At 37.4% G+C, this 20,231-nt stretch overlaps 2 protein-coding genes across 2 annotated transcripts in view; both read left to right on the top strand.

Moving 5' to 3' along the window:
- The window catches only part of LOC103514055 (transcription factor GATA-4-like), a 37,174-nt gene extending 17,275 nt beyond the window's left edge, over positions 1-19,899 (top strand). The window contains exons 4-6 of the mRNA XM_008478923.3: positions 2,067-2,240; positions 9,542-9,711; positions 19,720-19,899. Coding sequence (XP_008477145.1) covers positions 2,067-2,240; positions 9,542-9,711; positions 19,720-19,899 — 524 coding nt within the window. The remainder of the gene's footprint in view (positions 1-2,066; positions 2,241-9,541; positions 9,712-19,719) is intronic.
- LOC113469428 lies at positions 15,733-17,007 on the top strand. Its single transcript, XM_026827108.1, has 2 exons — positions 15,733-15,937; positions 16,306-17,007. The coding sequence occupies exons 1-2, from the start codon at positions 15,898-15,900 to the stop codon at positions 16,635-16,637; spliced, it is 372 nt and encodes a 123-aa protein (XP_026682909.1). The 5' UTR covers positions 15,733-15,897; the 3' UTR covers positions 16,638-17,007.
- Positions 19,900-20,231: the final 332 nt, after the last annotated feature.

Genomic DNA, 20,231 nt, shown 5'->3' with positions numbered 1-20,231 from the left:
AAGAGAGATTGTAAATTCAAGAAGAAATTTGTGAATAACAAAAGACCATTATCAAGTGGTAATAAGGACAAAGAAATGACTTTCATGTCAAATGATGCAAGTGCTGATCAAGGTAGTTCAACAGAATGGGTCATTGACTCAGGTGCATCCGAGCATATGTGTAATGATCAGAAATTGTTCTGTACATTGAAAAACTTGGAAAACCCTGTCCAAATTGCTGTAGCAAAGAAAAATGAGAATTTAACTGCAACAATGATTGGTGACATTGCACTCAAATCAATTGTAGATGGTACTGTTACAAATATCACAATGAAAGATGTATTGTTTGTTCCCGATTTAACATGTAACTTGTTCTCAGTCAACAAGATTATGGAAAAGGACATGACAACAGTCATGAAAGGTAACAATGTTACTATCAAAAGGAACAATGAAACAATTGCAGTGGGAGTTAAGAAAGGTAAGCTCTTTTATCTCAACTTTCCTTTAGATATGAGCAAGAGTTTGGTTGCTGAAAGCAATATTGATAATAATCTCTGGCACAAAAGATTGGGTCACTTGTCCAAAGGCTATATGGAAAAATTGTGTACCATGGTAGATGGAATCTGCTTAGATAATAAAAACAATAATGAAAATTGTGAAGTTTGTGTTATCAGTAAACAGACAAGGGTACCACATAAAAATGAAAGGATCCGTGCAAAGAGACCTTTAGAATTGATTCATTCTGACATCTGTGGTCCAATCACTCCACAGACTTTCAATGAGAAAAGGTACTTTATTTCCTTCATTGATGATTACAGCCATTTTGCCCAGATAAAATTAATGCAAAACAAGAGTGAAGCTTTTCAATGCTTCCAAGAATATGTATCTGAAGCTGAGACTCACTTCAATTTGAAGGTAAGTCGCCTAAGATGTGACAATGGTGGTGAATATTCATCAAATGAATTCAAAAGGTATTGCAGCAACAAAGGTATCAAAATAGAATATACAATGGCATATACTCCTGAACAGAATGGGGTTAGTGAGAGGTTTAATAGAACTCTAGTTGAAAAGGCCCGTGCAATGATAACAGAGTCAAATCATGAAAAAGAACTCTGGGGTGAAGCATGTCTCGCTGCATGTTATGTTATTAACAGGAGTCCTACATCTGCATTGGAAAGGAAGGTACCTGCTGAATTATGGTTTGGTCACAAACCAAATATTTCCAAGTTGCGTGTATTTGGATGTGTAGCTTATCTTCACAGGCCCAAACAATTTTGTACAAAGTTTGGACCCAAATCAGAAAAATATCTGTTTGTGGGTTATTGCCCAAATGGCTATAGATTATATGATCCAGTCGGAAGAGACATTGTTACTGGAAGAGATGTTGTCTTTTTTGAAGATAAATTCTCAATTCAAGATAGCCAATCTGATCCAAATCCTGAAAAGGACCATCAAGAAATTGAACAAGATAGTCCTGAAATTCAAGATGAGAGTTCAAATGACACTAACTCTAATGAAAGACCTAAGAGAAATGTAAAACCACCAATATGGTCTTATGATTATGAAACTTATACTAGTTGTTCTCGAAATCTAAGAGAAGGAGGACAGGATGGGGAAAAGTCAGAAGTTCCGAAAAAGAACCTTGCCTGTTTGGGATATACTTCGCCCTGGGCGGAAATCGAATATGAACCTTACCTGTTTAGGATGAACCTTCCTGTTTAGAATGACGTTCACCCTAGGCGGAACAAGGCAAACCAACTAGGCTGGCTTTGGACCATTTTAAGGGTTAGGTTCGGATGGTCGGTCTAACCTACGTTCTAACCCAGTGCTTCTCAAACTATGGTGCCGCGGAAAAATAGTACTCTTGAAAAGAGTGCCGCGGTGACGACAACTTTGAGAAGCACTCTTCCAACACTTCTAGTTGGGTTCGGATGGTCGGTCTAACCTACGTTCTAACCCAGTGCTTCTCAAACTATGGTGCCGCGGAAAGATAGTACTCTTGAAAAGTGTGCCGCGGTGACGACAACTTTGAGAAGCACTCTTCTAACACTTCTAACCCATTTTCGTCCTTTTTTGTCCCTCTGCAGCCGACTGGAATTCGCCGCCCTATTCGACCAACCCCGGGGATCTCATGTACAGCCCGGTAGCCCCTGTCAGTACCAACACTAGCACAACCAACAGTAACACCCCCAGTAGGAGCCATCGGACCAGCGGGGCCAACTCGAATCTCACTTATTCCGCCTCCGCTAGTCTTTCAGCAAGTAAGTGTGAACCTGGCATTTTTACTTTGAATGTTATCAATTTCAAGTATACTTATTTAATTTCTTTCTTACGTGAGTAGTCCATTCCAAAAGTGGACATCTTCCGGATAGATTTTTTTTTTTTTTTTAAAGGAAAACAAGAAAAACTAATAACTTTTAAAACAAGCAGCCGATTTTAATGACAAGTTGACATTAATCAGTTGTATTAAGGTCAAACTTCCGAGATGTCCAGTTTTGGCACCACCAGAAACTTGATTTGTCCCCTTTTGGAACTGGGCTACTCACTTATTCCATGCTTTCTTAGGTATAGTAAAGCGGTCTTCCAGAGTCTGCTGCTGCAGAAAAATTAATTTTGCGCTTAAATGTAGAAAACACCCTACCATCACATCATGTCACGTGACGTGATAGTAGTGTGGCTGTCCTGAACGAAATTTCCTACAATATTATGTTAAAGCTTTGAACTATGTAGGTATATCTTTCTGACTTCCTATGAACTCACGCGACGTGATTTTTCTACATTAGTGTGGCTATATTTTGGGTCTAGCATTTCTTGATGTGTGACACCTGTTTTTGATTTATCCGCACTGATCCTTGAGTCGAGACAAAGTTCTGACACCTAATCCTTTTTTTTTCTTCTTTCTTTTAATTATTATTATTATTATTATTATTATTTATGTGTTTATTTATGTGAGACTCTCCTAGCGAACCAAAATAAGAACATTCCGAACAAACCAGCTCAAGCTATTTAGGAGCTTCCAATTTCGACACACCGCATAGCTCACAGCAATTTCACACATGCTTTTGGTCATTAATCCAGTCACCGCCCACACGAATTCTACATACAATAAGTAATAATTCTCAAAAAAACAACCATTAGAAACCCCAAATATAGGCGAACGTTTGTCTAAAAACTGTCTGTGGAAATTAAAACTCTAATAAAGTAGTAAAATACCCAATTAAACGCCATAATTAATGACATTAAAAAGATCTAGAGAACCTCTATTCCTCAGAAAATAAAAAAGGTTGTCGGCATTTAGAAAATATAATAGTAATAATACCTATCTGACAAAATAATAAACAAAACCTTCCCACACTTACACGTGGTTTGAAAAAAAAAAAAACTACTAGAATCATTTTTTTTCTTAATTTTGTGGGTCCTTTCTTACTATGTGTTTCAAAAGTGCTCTCACCCCCCCCCCACCCCTAATGGTTTGTCACCCTATAAGATTTATTGAATGACCTGTACCCTGTAGGAGTCCTTGGGGAAGAAGGTATCATAAATAGCTCAGAAATGACGGCCCGAAGGCCCCAAGACAGGCGTTGTTTATGACGTCAAAAACATTAAAAAATCACTTATTTCTCTTATTTCTCTTATTTTTCATTATTATTATTTATGAATCAATGTTGAAATGAGAATTTGTACTTTGACACGAAAAAGCAAGGAAGTGGGAAGAAAAATTTGGTATCCACACCAAACAATTTGGTGGAGATGCGAAAACACATGTGCGAAAATTTCGCCTTAAGTGGAGATGTCAAAACATCAAAAACTGAACCAATTTATGTAAATTTGTCAAACATTTATATGTACACAGGAAATAAGGAGGTTCGTAAGTGCATTGATATGAATTGATACCTATAGGTACCCCTATGCCTACTTACCTCCAATTTCCTACAATGAGTTGTGAATTTTATTAATGAAATCAAATCGCTGAATCCGCCCTCTGTCAGGTACCTTCTCTAACATTTTTTTCCAACCATCTGTTATTTCTCCAAAATGTTTCACGGAGAGCCCAATTTTTAAAATTAATTGTTGTTTTGACCTTTGAGAGAAAGAGGACAAAAACCTCACAGGAGAAAGAGGTTTTGTAACTGTAACATGATTTACAAGATGTTCCCAAGGGAAGGGAGTGTTACTTTCCACCCACTTCTTACTAGCAAGCTGTAGTCATCAATTTTATATATGTGTTAAAAAAAAAGTGGTAGGTAGATACCTACAACAACACTTTGCCTAGCAAATGTTGGAATGAAAGTGTTGACAAAACCAGTTGTCATTTTTCCACCAGAAAATTTTAACACCTTTCAGGAAACTCGTGGGGTAAACCCCTGTCACTAGACACCTTACCAGTTACAAAAAACCCCTGTCACTAGACACCTTACCAGTTACAAAAAACCCCTGTCACTAAAAACCCCTATCACTAAAAACCTTCAGTCACTGTAACCCCTGTCAGTAAAACCCTCGAGTCACTGAAAACTCCTGTCACTACAAACCTTCAGTCACTGAAACCCCTGTCAGTAAAAACCTCGAGTCACTGAAAACCCCTGTCACTACAAACCTTTAAACATGTAAAAAATCACTTATTTCTCTTATTTTTCATTATTATTATTATTATTTATGAATCAATGTTGAAATAAGAATTTGTACTTTGACACGAAAAAGCAAGGAAGTGGGAAGAAAAAATTTGGTATCCACACCAAACAATTTGGTGGAGATACGAAAACACATGTGGAAAAATTTTGCCTTTAGTGGAGATGTCAAAACACCAAAAACGGAACCAATTTATGTAAATTTGTCAAAAATTTATATGTACACAGGAAATAAGTAGGTCCGTAAGTGCATTGATATGAATTGATATCTATAGGTATTCGTATGCCTACTTACCTCCAATTTCCTACAATGAGTTGTGAATTTTATTAATGAAATCAAATCACTAAATCCGCCCTCTTTCATGTACCTTCTCTAACATTTTTTTCCAACCATCTGTTATTTCTCCAAAATGTTTCACGGAGAGCTCAATTTTTTAAAACCCCCATCACTACAAACCTTCAGTCACTGAAACCCCTGTCAGTAAAAACCTCGAGTCACTGAAAACCCCTGTCACTACAAACCTCGACAGATATACAGTTAAACCCCTATCAAACTCGCCTTTCAACATGACTTTCTTTCAAACTTCAGTCACTGAAACCCCTGTCAGTAAAAACCTCGAGTCACTGAAAACCCCTGTCACTACAAACCTCGACAGCTATACAGTTAAACCGCTATCAAACTCGCCTTTGAACATGACTTTCTTTCAACACGACTCTAGCAAGTCACGTCAGAGATTTGGATGTACTGAACTAACATGTCAATATAACCTAGGTCACCAAGGATGTCTTGATGACAAAGGTACAGGAATCGGTACTAAGACTACTGAGCTAGCTTGTCAGCATGACCTAAGACTTCTTGATGACAAAGGTACAGGAGGGTGAAAAGCGAAGTTGAAAGGTCGGAATTATCAGGAGGTGTTGAAACTGTGAACCGAAATGTTGAAAACTGTGAACCTCGAAGTGACAGACGAAAGGAAATAAGAAGAACGAAGGACTTCGAAAATTCTGTGAAGGCGTGAGTATATTGACAAGCCAAAAGTGACAGAAGGACCAAAGACCAACCTTGGTTGAGGTGTTGAAACTGTGAACAGAAATGGTCCTAGAAGTGACAGCCAAAAGGAAATGTGAAGAACGATGGACGTCGAAAATTCTGTGGAGGTGTTGGTATTGTGACAGCCAAAAGGACTCGTGAAGGACTAAGTGATGACAAAAATGCTTTGAAGGTGCAAAGGTACTGGTCGTAAGGAACAAAGGAAAGAGAATGGACCAACATATGGCGATAAAGGTAGTGTGGAAGTATATCCCGATGATAAGAGTGGTGTGAAAGTACGGTGCATTGCTTTTGTTTTGGTTTCATTGATTTTTAAACCCACTTTGCTTGTTTCTTCAAGCAGCACTTTTGTTAGTAGTTTAAGGTCTTCTATTGTTTCTGTTATTATGACGATATCGTCGGCAAATGCTAGGATGTTGATTTTCTTGCCTATGTGTATGCCTTTATCTAGCTTATTAACTTCTTCTAAAGCTTGTTCTAGTGCTATGTTAAAGATTATAGGGGACAATCCGTCTCCCTGTCTGACTCCTGAGTTCACTTCAAAAGATGGTGTAACCTCTCCATTCACCCTTACTTTACATCTTGATCCTTCAACTGTCATTTTCGTTAGACGTATCAACTTTTCTGGGATTCCAAACTTTCTCATTTGCTTAGCTGTCTTATTTAGGTTAGGTACTAGGAATGAAAATTCATTAGGACATAAGTCTGCATAACACATAAGTCACATAACATAACAAATCACTACAAATACAAGTCATCGATCGGCTAATGTCACAGACGGTCATCTAAGGAAAACTCTTCAGGAGCTGATGACATTGATGACACATTCCATACTTCTATTGCGTTGCCAGACAGATCTATCCAAGTATCCATTATCCCAGAGGCGAAGACCTCGTGATCCTTTGGAAATTCTTAAACGATTAGATGGAGGAATAACATCCAGAAGGGCAAAGTCCCTGATCCGATTAAAATTCTTAAACAATTAGAATTGACTAGATGGAGGAACAAAATTCATGTTGATGGAGGAACAAAATTTAGCGTTTCATCCTTAGGCTAAGAAGGGTTCCGCCAGCAAGTGATGGGACTTGGGATTTAAATCTGGATCTGGATGTGAGTGCTGATATCCTGAGAAAATGTTAAACTGTTATGATCATGGAGATTTTCTCCAATTTCTACAACTTTTGATGGATATGTTAAACTGTTATGATCATGGAGATTTTCTCCAAGTTCTACAACTTTTGATGGACGCCTATTTCATCCATCAGTTTCGTTATTTGGCGCACAAGCTGTCTTGTTTTCCACGGAAGTGTACTTATTTAATTTTGGACGACACTGAAGTATTAACCACAACTTTATTGTCATTTAGATAATCAATTGACTACAAAAAAATTAAGAACACAACCCAAAATATCCCTGTGACTGCAATGAGTCGAAGAAGAATGCTAGAATTTTTCTTACTAGAATGCTAGCTAGATGACGTCAGGGATCAAATACATCAGCGTAACAGTTTTGGGGTGATAATTAACTCCAGTAAAATCTCCTTCAACCCTGACGTCTCATTGCCATATGGTTGAAACGGGTGTCCAGAAATTCCAATACGAAATACTTTCCCCAATTCCCATGGGTTTGTTAACATGGTTTGTCAAGGAATTGTCACATTTGCAGCATAGTTTGTCAAATATGGATCATCCATCATTAAAGAATTACTCACATTTCAAGGATAGTTTGGAAACATGATTAACGGAATCATCCCTAAATTTCAAAATTTCCAGATAAAGTTTGAACTAAATGTTACGGTTTGCTCGTTCACAGATGGTCAATAAATGACATAATCACTCGAAAATCAGGAAAAGACAAAGGTCAATTAATTATTTATTATGACACACAATTTTTGTACAACAAATCAGTGACCTCTCTAAGAATTTTAAAAGATCCTAAAACGAGTTTGCTCGTTCACAGATGGTCAATAAATGACATAATCACTCGAAAATCAGGAAAAGACAAAGGTCAATTAATTATTTATTATGACACATAATTTTTGTACAACAAATCAGTGACCTCTCTAAGAAGTTTAAAAGATTCTAAAAGGAGGGTAAAGGACGTCAAAAAGGTATTTACATGATTAATTTCATTAGTGGGTTGTTGATAAGAGCATTTGTTTGAAATGTTAATGATATCTAAATGAGATTAATGGGTAATTGGTTATCATCTTATCAGAATCTGGTGATAAAATTTTAGTGGACTTTCTAAACCAAAGGACCAAATGTTTTGGTACGTGAGAACTTACACACTTACTATGGAATGTTTGTATGATCAATCAAATTTGAGATTTGTTCTTTCCTTTTATTACCAAAGGATTTGTTCATTCCTAATATTACTTTCTATTACCATTCTTTTTTGCTTTCTAAGTAGGTAGGTACTCAACAAGTCAACAGCAAAGTTTGATAACAGATAGGTATTTTTACTTTCTATTTTGTTCTATCTAACCTACCTACTTCTTTTCTTTAATTGTAATTTGTAAGTTCAACTTTATTTATTTACCTTTTTTTGCCTTTTTTGCCATTATATTGCCTTCATTTAATCTTTCTTTCTCCCTCTTTAGAAGACTCTTTTCCACTTCTTTTACCGGATACTTCATCATGTCACGTTTCCTTAATATTACTTTCTATTACCATTCTTTTTTGCTTTCTAAGTAGGTACTCAACAGCAAAGTTTGATAACAGATAGGTATTTTTACTTTCTATTTTGTTCTATCTATTTAGGTAATCGTTGTCAACTTTTTATTTCTTTAGGTAGATAAATGTAGGTACATTAGTACTTTACTTAAAGCACCTCTTTTACACTACTATTGACTATTGATCCCATATTGATTTTACCGACATACTTCTTTTCTTTAATTGTAATTTGTAAGTTCAACTTTATTTATTTACCTTTTTTTGCCTTCGTTGCCATTATATTTGTTGCCATTATGCCTTCATTTAATCTTTCTCTCTCCCTCTTTAGAAGACTCTTTTCCACTTCTTTTACCGGATACTTCATCATGTCACGTTTCCTGTTTGCCTCTCTTCCAGTAGAAGACATTGAATATTTCACCGAGGGGCGCGAGTGCGTCAATTGTGGCGCCATTTCAACGCCCTTGTGGCGCCGAGATGGCACCGGTCACTACCTTTGCAACGCGTGCGGCCTTTATCATAAAATGAACGGAATGAATCGGCCCCTCGTCAAACAGCCACGACGATTGGTTAGTGCCCATGGGGAATTTTTTAGGGCATTTTTTTGTGGCGGTCCAAAAGCCCAAACTAGTTTTCGTTGGACTTACGTTCTGTGCTTTCTTTTTTTGGCCATTTCTTTTGTGTAGCCATACTAGCTATTAGTAGCTGTGGTTATTTTATCAATGTTTTTGCTTTTAACCTTTTTCAATAATACGTTTTTCATTAGGATAACATGTAACTCGTCTGGTATCGTTTCGTCACTGTTCTTTCAATCATTTCAATATTACTTTCTATTACCATTCTTTTTTGCTTTCTAAGTAGGTACTCAACAGCAAAGTTTGATAACAGATAGGTATTTTTACTTTCTTTTTTGTTCTATCTATTTAGGTAATTGTTGTCAACTTTTTATTTCTTTAGGTAGATAAATGTAGGTACATTAGTACTTTACTTAAAGCACCTCTTTTACACTACTATTGACTATTGAGCCCATATTGATTTTACCGACATACTTCTTTTCTTTAAAAGTTCAATTTTATTTATTTACCTTTTTTTTGCCTTCGTTGCCATTATATTGCCTTCATTTAATCTTTCTTTCTCCCTCTTTAGAAGACTCTTTTCCACTTCCTTTACCGGATACTTCATCATGTCACGTTTCCTGTTTGCCTCTCTTCCAGTAGAAGACATCGAATATTTCACCGAGGGGCGCGAGTGCGTCAATTGTGGCGCCATTTCGACGCCCTTGTGGCGCCGAGATGGCACCGGTCACTACCTTTGCAACGCGTGCGGCCTTTATCATAAAATGAACGGAATGAATCGGCCCCTCGTCAAACAGCCACGACGATTGGTTAGTGCCCATGGGGAATTTTTTAGGGCATTTTTTTGTGGCGGTCCAAAAGCCCAAACTAGTTTTCGTTGGACTTACGTTCTGTGCTTTCTTTTTTTGGCCATTTCTTTTGTGTAGCCATACTAGCTATTAGTAGCTGTGGTTATTTTATCAATGTTTTCACTTTTAACCTTTTCCAATAATACGTTTTTCATTAGGATAACATGTAACTCGTCTGGTATCGTTTCGTCACTGTTCTTTCAATCATTTTTTTTATCTTTACATTTTATGTTAAACTTGTTTTGTGCTCAATTGTTGTAACCCATGTGTGTTTTCCAATGGTTTTCAAAAGAGTTGGGCCATATTGTTGTGGTTTTTAAAGATTAGAAAAATCTGTGTGGATGAAAACCTAAATAAATAGATCCAGTTTAGAAAAATTGTATTTGTTTTTGAATTTGTTGCAAGACTTTGTTGCAATTTGTTGCCTAGTTAACATTTTCTTTACATTTGTTACCACAACTTTAATAATTTGTTTGGTAATATCTGATTTTCTAAATTGGAAAGCACACATCACACAACTTAACTCGGGGGGTAAGATTTTGTTCGCTTTTCGCCTCCTGGAATTTCCTGGACTGGAACTGTTACGCTCGGCTGGCTGTACAAACGATTTTATTGTTAAAATGTGGTATTCCTTTTTGCGAAGGTCAGCAGGTATGTAAACTTTACTTTGGGACGTCTTATTTGGAACGAATTGCGGACAATGTCGCTTTCTCTAACCCTAAATTTAGTGATAAGGTTGTCCGCAATTTATCGTTTTCCGATTTTAAGAAACACGGGGTTTAACTTTAAATTGTACTCCAAAACGATCACTTTGTAATACAACTACAAAGTGGACTACATTTTGTAGGGATCTTCTCCGAATAAGACGTTTCCCTTTGGGCGTAGTTAGAATTTCACAAGGCTAGACTTTCAGACCTCAAACCGTTCACCTACAAAATCACGTCAACAAAAATGCTTCTAACAACTGTCATACGGTTTGTACCTTTTCCCTCACACCTAACCCAACCTGACCTAACCAAATCACCGAGCTGTAGAAATCCCCGGTTCCCTAAAGCCGTTTTTGCCAGCCGTTCGTTGAAATAAAATCTTACCCCGCCAGTCAAGTCTAGAGACAGTGTTTTTGTGGACATTATCTCTCCGAATGTCTTCAAATGTTTCAAATACATTTTTTCCATAGGTATTCAATACTTTTAAATGTTCGTTGATTTTTTGACTGAGAAATTTCGTCGATTTTTTTTTTCTTTTTACTCTTTTATTTAATTAGTTCGTTGATTAATTTGTCCTTTATCGCGTATTGCATCCCCAAATTTTCCGTTACCATTTCCGTTCTTTTCGTTACCTTCGGGTTATCCGTACCGTGTCTTCATCGTTTTTACCGTAGGTATTTCCTTTCTCTTCTCAATGCCTTTTTTCCTCACTTTGTCCACTCTTTCCTTTCCCTCTTCTCCTTCACAATTCCCTTTTGTCATATTGTTGGGATAGTGTCTTGACAATATCTTTAGCGTCTATGTTATTACTCTTTCATAATCGTCCTTTATTTCTTTCATTTTAATAATTTATTTGAACTCCGTCATCTTTGTCCTTAATCCTCATTTCTTCCTATTCTTTCATCTTCAACTTTAATGCTATTCTTTCATGTTCATCCTTTATGTTAACTCCTTCATCTACTCTGATTGTGCTTTGACGTACGTCCTTTAGTCCTTCATCATTTTTTACTGTTACTCCTTCATATTCATCCTTTACTTCTTCATCTTCGTTACCATTTCCGTTCTTTTCGTTACCTTCGGGTTATCCGTACCGTGTCTTCATCGTTTTTACCGTATTTCCTTTCTCTTCTCAATGCCTTTTTTCCTTACTTTGTCCACTCATTCTTTTCCCTCTTCTCCTTCACAATTCCCTTTTATCATATTGTTCGGATTGTGTCTTGACAATATCTTTAGCGTCTATGTTATTACTCTTTCATAATTGTCCTTTATTTCTTTCATTGTAATAATTTATTTGAACTCCGTCATCTTTGTCCTCATCCTCATTTCTTCCTATTCCTTCATCTTCAACTTTAATGCTATTCTTTCATGTTCATCCTTTATGTTAACTCCTTCATCCTCCATCTACTCTGATTGTGCTTTGACGTACGTCCTTTAGTCGTTCATCATTTACTGTTATTCCTTCATATCTCCATCCCTTATTCTTTTATCCTTATCTGTTTTTCTTTTACTGCTTCATCTTTTACTCACTCATCTTCATTCTTTACTACCTTATCTCCCTTATTGTTTTATCCTCATCTGCTTTTCCTTCATTCCTGTGTTCGTGTTTTGACGTACCCTGTTGTTCGTGTCCTCATTGTTTTGCCTGCACGTCTCTGTTCACCTTTTCCAGTGGCATCGGGGTCATTGCCGTCCAATTCTGGCGCCGGCGGCACAGGGCCTCCCGGGCCCGGGGATTTCTACAAAAGCGCGCTGATCGGGGCACCCTATTCGGCCGGAGGGCGTGGGCCGCCCGCGGCGTCGGTCGAGGAGAAAATTTCCCGTCGACAGGTTAGTGTTGGGACTCTGTTTGATAGAGTTTTGCATGCGTGTGGGTGACGGATTTAGTTTTATTATTATTATTATTATTTTTGGTAATTACTCAGAACATCTTGATTGATGTCTCAGTAACTTTGTGAAGGTCCATTGTGATAGATATAGAGAAATGTGAAGTGTAAAAGTTATTTCTCTATTTCTATCAATCATTCAGAAGCCACGACAACGAAAAAGAAAAGCTCCATTTTGTGTTTAACCTAACCCTATAATAACACTTGTCACAGCTCAAATTGTGAAAGCTTCTCTTTGCGTTTAACCTAGGCCTATGACACTGGTCACTGCTTATTTATGTGACAGCTCTTTTTTGAAACAATTGACGTGACTTCTGAACATTTTTTTTTTTACAAAGTCAAATGGGTTTTGTAATTTTGGTGAGTGGCCGGCACAAGGTGTTTTTGTTTTCAAATGTTTGCATGCTCTGTTTTCTATTTGCATAGGACGTGTGACATCTCCACCAATTTGTTTGGGTCCTTCAACAGAGACAAGTGCACTTGTGTCAATATATTTCAATTTCTTCCCCCTTTTTTGGCGCCCTCTTTTAATGTTATTTGCTTAAACGTAGTAATTACCTTTGGCTCTTGGGAACGTGTGAAATATCTTTAGTTGTTTTTTGGTGGGTATATGGACCATGTAGGGTAGGGATATCTTTTTTTTTCTTCTTCTTCTTCTTCTTCTTCTTCTTCTTCTTTTTGAGATAATAGTCACGTCCGTGTAATTGCTTTTTTCTTTCAAAGGTATTGGTAGACTAAAAGTAATGTTATTTGCTTAAACGTAGTAATTACCTTTGGCTCTTGGGAACGTGTGAAATATTAGTTGTTTTTTGGTGGGTATATGGACCATGTAGGGTAGGGATATCTTTTTTTTTTCTTCTTTTTGAGATGATAGTCACGTCCGTGTAATTGCTTTTTTCTTTCAAAAGTATTGGTAGACTAAAAGGAATGTTATTTGCTTAAACGTAGTAATTACCTTTGGCTCTTGGGAACGTGTGAAATATTAGTTGTTTTTTGGTGGGTATATGGACCATGCAGGATGTAGGGTAGGGATATCTTTTTTTTTTCTTCTTTTTGAGATGATAGTCACGTCCGTGTAATTGCTTTTTTCTTTCAAAGGTATTGGTAGACTAAAAGGTTTTTTCCTTTTTCTTAATGTATTCATTACTATTTCTCTTTATTTTTCGCTTTTGTTTTACTGACAAATAAGACGTAATGAGTTGCCACCCAGGTTTCGAATAAATAAAATATTGGTTGCTTTTTTTTTAGCGCTCAAAGGTTCAAGTTTATGCTTCTATTTTTAAGTAACCTGCTCTTTAATTAATGTATTCATTACTATTTTTCTTTATTTTTCGCTTTTGTTTTACTGACAAATAAGACGTAATGAGTTGCCACCCAGGTTTTGAATCAATAAAATATTGGTTGCTTTTTTTTTTAGCGCTCAAAGGTTCAAGTTTATGCTTCTATTTTTAAGTAACCTGCTCTTTAATTGCTTACTCGCAAGACATCTTGATACCCTAGATAACCTAATCACGAGTGATAGGTTAGGTACTAGGAATGAAAATTCATTAGGACACAAATCTGCATAACACATAAGTCACATAACATAACAAATCACTACAAATACAAGTCATCGATCGGCTAATGTCACAGAATGTCAGAGAAAACACATTCCATACTTCTATTGCGTTACCAGACAGATCTATCCATTATCCCAGAGGCAACTATAAGGGCAAAGACCCCGTGATCCTTTGGAAATTCTTAAACGATTAGATGGAGGAATAACATCCAGAAGGGCAAAGTCCCTGATCCGATTAAAATTCTTAAACAATTAGAATTGACTAGATGGAGGAACAAAATTCATGTTGATGGAGGAACAAAATTTAGCGTTTCATCCTTAGGCTAAGAAGGGTTCCGCCAGCAAGTGATGGGACTTGGGATTTAAATCTGGATCTGGATGTGAGTGCTGATATCCTGAGAAAATGTTAAACTGTTATGATCATGGAGATTTTCTCCAAGTTCTACAACTTTTGATGGACGCCTATTTCATCCATCAGTTTCGTTATTTGGCGCACAAGCTGTCTTGTTTTCCACGGAAGTGTACTTATTTAATTTTGGACGACACTGAAGTATTAACCACAACTTTATTGTCATTTAGATAATCAATTGACTACAAAAAAATTAAGAACACAACCCAAAATATCCCTGTGACTGCAATGAGTCGAAGAAGAATGCTAGAATTTTTCTTACTAGAATGCTAGCTAGATGACGTCAGGGATCAAATACATCAGCGTAACAGTTTTGGGGTGATAATTAACTCCAGTAAAATCTCCTTCAACCCTGACGTCTCATTGCCATATGGTTGAAACGGGTGTCCAGAAATTCCAATACGAAATACTTTCCCCAATTCCCAATGGTTTGTTAACATGGTTTGTCAAGGAATTGTCACATTTGCAGCATAGTTTGTCAAATATGGATCATCCATCATTAAAGAATTATTTTTTTGTTTTTTTTTTTTTTTTTTTTTTTTTTTTTTTTTTTTTTTTTTTTTAAGAGGTTTGACAGAGGGAACTTTAACTGCTATGGTCTTATCGTCCCGAAATCGAGGAGAGAAGGAAGACAGGATAGGAGAAAGCCAGCCGTTTCCGAGAACGAACATTATCCCATCAGGATAAAATCCGCCCCGGGCGGGAATCGAACCCGCGGCCTAGCGCTTACAAGGCAGACGCACTACCAACTAAGCTAACTAGGCTGGCTCAATGATATTTGCCTTACGACACAGCATTTTTTTTTTTTTTTTTCAATGCTCGTTAAAATACGAGACATTACTATATGAGACAGCGGCGGTAGCACGTTGAATGCACCAGTTTTAGATTAATCACTGTAGTTAAACAACGTTGCGCGTGGTTGGTATCCGGATGGGTGACCGTCTGGGTAATGGTATGCTGCTAGATTTTCCCGCCCCCCCCCCACTCAGGCTGGGTGAGGTTAATGTGAGAAGGTAGCTTGTTGCCGAATGGAAGGTAAAACCTGAGCAGTTATACAGTGACGTTAGACCCGTCGTACATTGAAAGTATGTATAGGTAGTTTACACTTTACTGGGACTTTAACACCTGCCTCGGTGGTGTAGTGGTCAAGGCGCTCGCCTGGTAAACAGGAGGGCGTGGGTTCAATCCCAGCCGAGGTATGGAATTTTATCCTCAATATAAATTGAGAATTTGACCACAATAATAGTAGTAGCCTACTGCTGGAGTAAAGGGACTTTTCAGTCCTATGCGAGCAGTATAAATAAGACCTATTATTATTATTATTATAAAAGGTCATGGAGGTAAAAGAAAGACACAATAAAGGGTAAAGGGATTTTTTCAAGGCTTTATTTATAGTGGCAGGGTTCTTCTAAAGGAGCTCTTCCATCCAACCACCATTTTCAAGTTTAAACTTAGAAAACACCTCCTTCGTTCAAATGTCAACCCCTTCTGTCTTGCCAAAATTAGAACTTCGTTTATTAAAATTTTAACCCTTTCTGTCCTAATTTTCAGACGCGAAAACGCAAGCCGAAAGGTGGCAGTAAGAGCGAGATGAGCATGAGCAAGATCAAAAGGCTTGACCATCATCAGAGTAAGTATAGCTAAGTAAGTTGACCGCCAGTTGTATTACCGTTCGGTACTTTGCTTACTTTTTCTGTCCGTCTGAGCATGAACAAACAATTAACCATGAGATTGGAGTATTGGAGATTGTAGACCTAGCCAGGGCGTTCAGACCCTAGTTGAGCCTAGGAGCCTTTTATTTTCCTTTTTGGAGGAATATAGAGCTGATAATTTCCGGATCCCTTGAGGAGGCCGGACCAGGGGCAAATGGAACCGGATAAATTTGGTCAACTAGGTCACAGTCTCACAGCTTTTTGAGTTGGTCAAATCAGTGTTCCCCGGAAACATTCTGATTCGTCTCAAACAGACACTAACCTCCCTCTCCCTTTCTGTTTCCAGCACCCTCCACCCCCGACTCCATCCTCTCCTACTCGGGAGCTCGAACGACCACCCTTTCCTCCCCTTCCGGTGGCTACACCTCCCCTTCCTCCCACCCAGACGTTACAACAGCCGCTTTAGCCTCTGCCTACAACAATCTCTACTCCTCCTCAAGCGCAACTGCCTATTACTACGATCAAATCATTAACATTAAGTCGGAACGGCTGTCCCCCGGCGGGCACCATCAGCAGAGCTCACCGCATATCGTCCTAGCTCCGTCCAGTCAGGGGAATCATTCACCGCAGCAACCGGATGAACCGCAGCGCCCCAGCGTAGTCAGCATGGTTAGCTGAGAGTGAATGCTGACTGAAAGTTAGCTTCAGAAGGCTGCGTACTCACAGCATATTAAAGCTACTTGATATTCTCGCTCCAGTCAGGGGAACCATTCGCTCCAGCAACCTGAACCGCAGCGCCCCAACGTTGTCAGCATGGTTAGCTGAGAGTGACTGTCCTGACTGGAAGTTAGCTTCAGAAGGCTGCGGATTCACAGCGTATGAAAAGTACTTATGTTCCCGCTCGAGTCAGCATGGTTAGCTGAGAGTGACTGAAGTCTTCTTTTTCTTCGCCTTTTTCCCGTGTACAGACGGGGTTGGCGTTTTTCGTCAGTCTCTCAATCAGCCCTAGCTAGGGTGATTGCTTTGGGCTGACATTTCGTTTTGGCTACAAATTTTACGAGTGGATGCCCTTCGCACTCAACTTTTTGCTATTTCTTCAGCAAGGGAAATTCAGGCTGGTATGTTTAAAGTCCCCCAGCCAGATTGAGAGTGACTGGAGTGCTGACTCGGGAACCATTCGCTCCAGCAACCTGAACCGCAGCGCCCCAACGTTGTCAGCATGGTTAGCTGAGAGTGACTGTCCTGACTGGAAGTTAACTTCAGAAGGCTGCGGATTCACAGCGTATGAAAAGTACTTGTGTTCCCGCTCGAGTCAGCATGGTTAGCTGAGAGTGACTGAAGTCTTCTTTTTCTTCGCCTTTTTCCCGTGTACGGACGGGGTTGGCGTTTTTCGTCAGTCTCTCAATCAGCCCTAGCTAGGGTGATTGCTTTGGGCTGACATTTGGTTTTGGCTACAAATTTTACGAGTGGATGCCCTTCGCATTCAACTTTTTGCTATTTCTTCAGCAAGGGAAATCCAGGCTGGTATGTTTAAAGTCCCCCGGCCAGATTGAGAGTGACTGGAGTGCTGACTTGAAGTTAACTTCAGAAGGCTTGAGGGAACTGTAACTGCTAGGGTCTTATCGTCCCGAAATCGAAGAGAGAAGGAAGACAGGATAGCAGAAAGCCAGCCATTCTGAGAACGAACATTATCCGTTCAGGATAAAATCTGCCCTGGGCGGAAAGTGAACCCGCGGTCTAGCGCTTGCATGGCAGACGCGCTACTAACCAAGCTAACTAGATTGGTGGTGTGTCTTTAATGGTTAGAAATGGAAACTTCATTTTACTTAGATTTTTTTTTTCTTTAACTAACGATAGGTAAAATACTTTATTGATCTATTTCATATCTATTATTTTGGTTTTGTTGAGTATTATTTAGTCAACGTTAGAAAAGATTTTCTTTAGTTAAATCTATGTAACTATTAGATTTTTTTGTAGCTTGTATAGGTATTTAATTTATTTATTTTCATTTGGAGAAAATATTCTGTTTTGCTGTGATATTATTATTAAATTTAAATTAATTGACATTTTCTATAGGTAGGTATATTTTTGTATGTAGTTAGGTTAGGTCCCTTGTAATTAGATGAACTTTCAAATGTTTGTCATAGGAAAATTTTGTATTTACCTATTTGATAAAGTTCTATTTTCTTATTTAAGTTTTAGGTATTCTCCTGAGAGACGCGCTACTAACCAAGCTAACTAGATTGGTGGTGTGTCTTTAATGGTTAGAAATGGAAACTTCATTTTACTTAGATTTTTTTTTTTTTTTAACTAACGATAGGTAAAATACTTTATTGATCTATTTCAATCTATTATTTTGGTTTTGTTGAGTATTATTTAGTCAACGTTAGAAAAGATTTTCTTTAGTTAAATCTATGTAACTATTAGATTTTTTGTAGTTTGTATAGGTATTTAATTTATTTATTTTCATTCGGAGAAAATATTCTGTTTTGCTGTGATATTATTATTAAATTAATTGACATTTTCTGTAGGTAGGTATATTTTTGTATGTAGTTAGGTTAGGTCCCTTGTAATTAGATGAACTTTCAAATGTTTGTTATAGGAAAATTTTGTATTTACCTATTTGATAAAGTTCTATTTTCTTATTTAAGTTTTAGTTATCCTCCTGATTTCTGAATAACCTAAAATTCAATTCAATTAGGTTTTACTCAGCAAAATTATCTAGTTAATGATCCGTAGGTACCAAATTACCCCTTATAAGCATTTGGTGTTATATCATAACTAGGTTTTAGATCGGTATAGAATCGGATAAGAGAACCAACAAACCAGATTTATCTTGGTTTTATCCCTATTCTATCCTGGTTTTATACCGATTCTATCTTGGTTTTATCCTGCTTCTATCCTGGTTTTATCCCGATTCCATCCTGGTTTTATACCGATTCTATCCTATTTCTAGACCAAGTTCTGACTCACCAGATTCTGTTTCAGAATCCAAACTCATGTAAAAAGAAAATTAAACTCCCATTGTTAATATTTTTTGTTGGTGACAAAGTTTTTGTCTTCAATGCATACAGTTTTATTGGATAATTTACCAAAGACATTTGTACAAAATTTTGTACAGTAATTTGTTAGGTTTTTCAAAATTATGTTTATTTTGACAGATTTTTTTCTCATTTCTTGGATAGTTAGTTTTTGTTTGGAATTTAAGTTCTACATAAAATCTCATTTCATTGATCTGGTTTATTGTTTTTAAAAGATTGTAAATAAATTATTTAATTAAAAAATACTTAGTCTGCTAAGGCTTTCCTCATTTTCATTCCATACGAGTAACATTCCAAAAAAAAAAAAAAAAAAAAAAAAAAAATTTTAAGCTAATATTTCAACGGGTTACTTTCTGGTGTTCTCGTGTTGACCCAGCACCTAAATGGGGAGTATTGTGCCTCTTCTCGCCCATCTGATGAGAGGCATACTACGGGATGGGCATGCTACGACACAGACCACATGCGTCCAATGTAGCAGTTGTTTCATTGCTACGAAATAAAAACGGCGGTGAAACACTCATCTTGAAAAAAAAAAAAAAAAAAGATATTACAATTAAGTAGGTAGTACCTACTGGTATTGGAATCATTCACATGGTAATGACTGTAATGAAAAAGTAGAGTTGAAATTGGAAATTGGGTCAATTTGTCGATAATCTTTTTCATCCCCTTCAAGGTTCCCGTGACATTTTCTCACCATCTTTTTTTTCGATAATTTTCAGACTGCCTCCCGACGTTCGGGCCTCGTATGTTCTAACTGCAATACCGGTAACACCTCCCTCTGGCGGCGAAACCAATGTGGTGAACCTGTGTGTAATGCGTGTGGCCTGTACTACAAACTGCACGGCGTACCGCGCCCACTGGCGATGAAGAAGGAAAGCATACAGGTAAAAATAACATAAACATAATCGTTTTAATATACAAATAGAATTTTATTACTTGAAAACGATATTGTTATTCTTTTAAATAGGGTGATTATTTTTCTTTACCATATCTCAGAAACAATCAGTCGAATTTCAGGTCTATGCACGATCTTTTGGTGACATTAATTCAGTACCACAGTCAGCTTTTGAACAACAAAAGTACCTGTATAAAATTTCAACTAAACAATAATACGAGTAGTTGATGAAATTTTCTGGATAAATGGGAGAAAAAATGTTATGGTGGGAAGGTGGGAACAATGTTAAAGAAGTCTTTTAATTTCCAAGAAAAATGGTTGGCTGATTGCAATTTA

This window comes from Diaphorina citri, unplaced genomic scaffold (genome assembly GCF_000475195.1).
Source record: "Diaphorina citri unplaced genomic scaffold, Diaci psyllid genome assembly version 1.1 scaffold1073, whole genome shotgun sequence".
NCBI lineage: Eukaryota > Metazoa > Arthropoda > Insecta > Hemiptera > Psyllidae > Diaphorina > Diaphorina citri.
The sequence above is the reverse complement of the archived record's forward strand: the minus strand, read 5'-3'. Positions and strand labels throughout refer to the sequence as shown.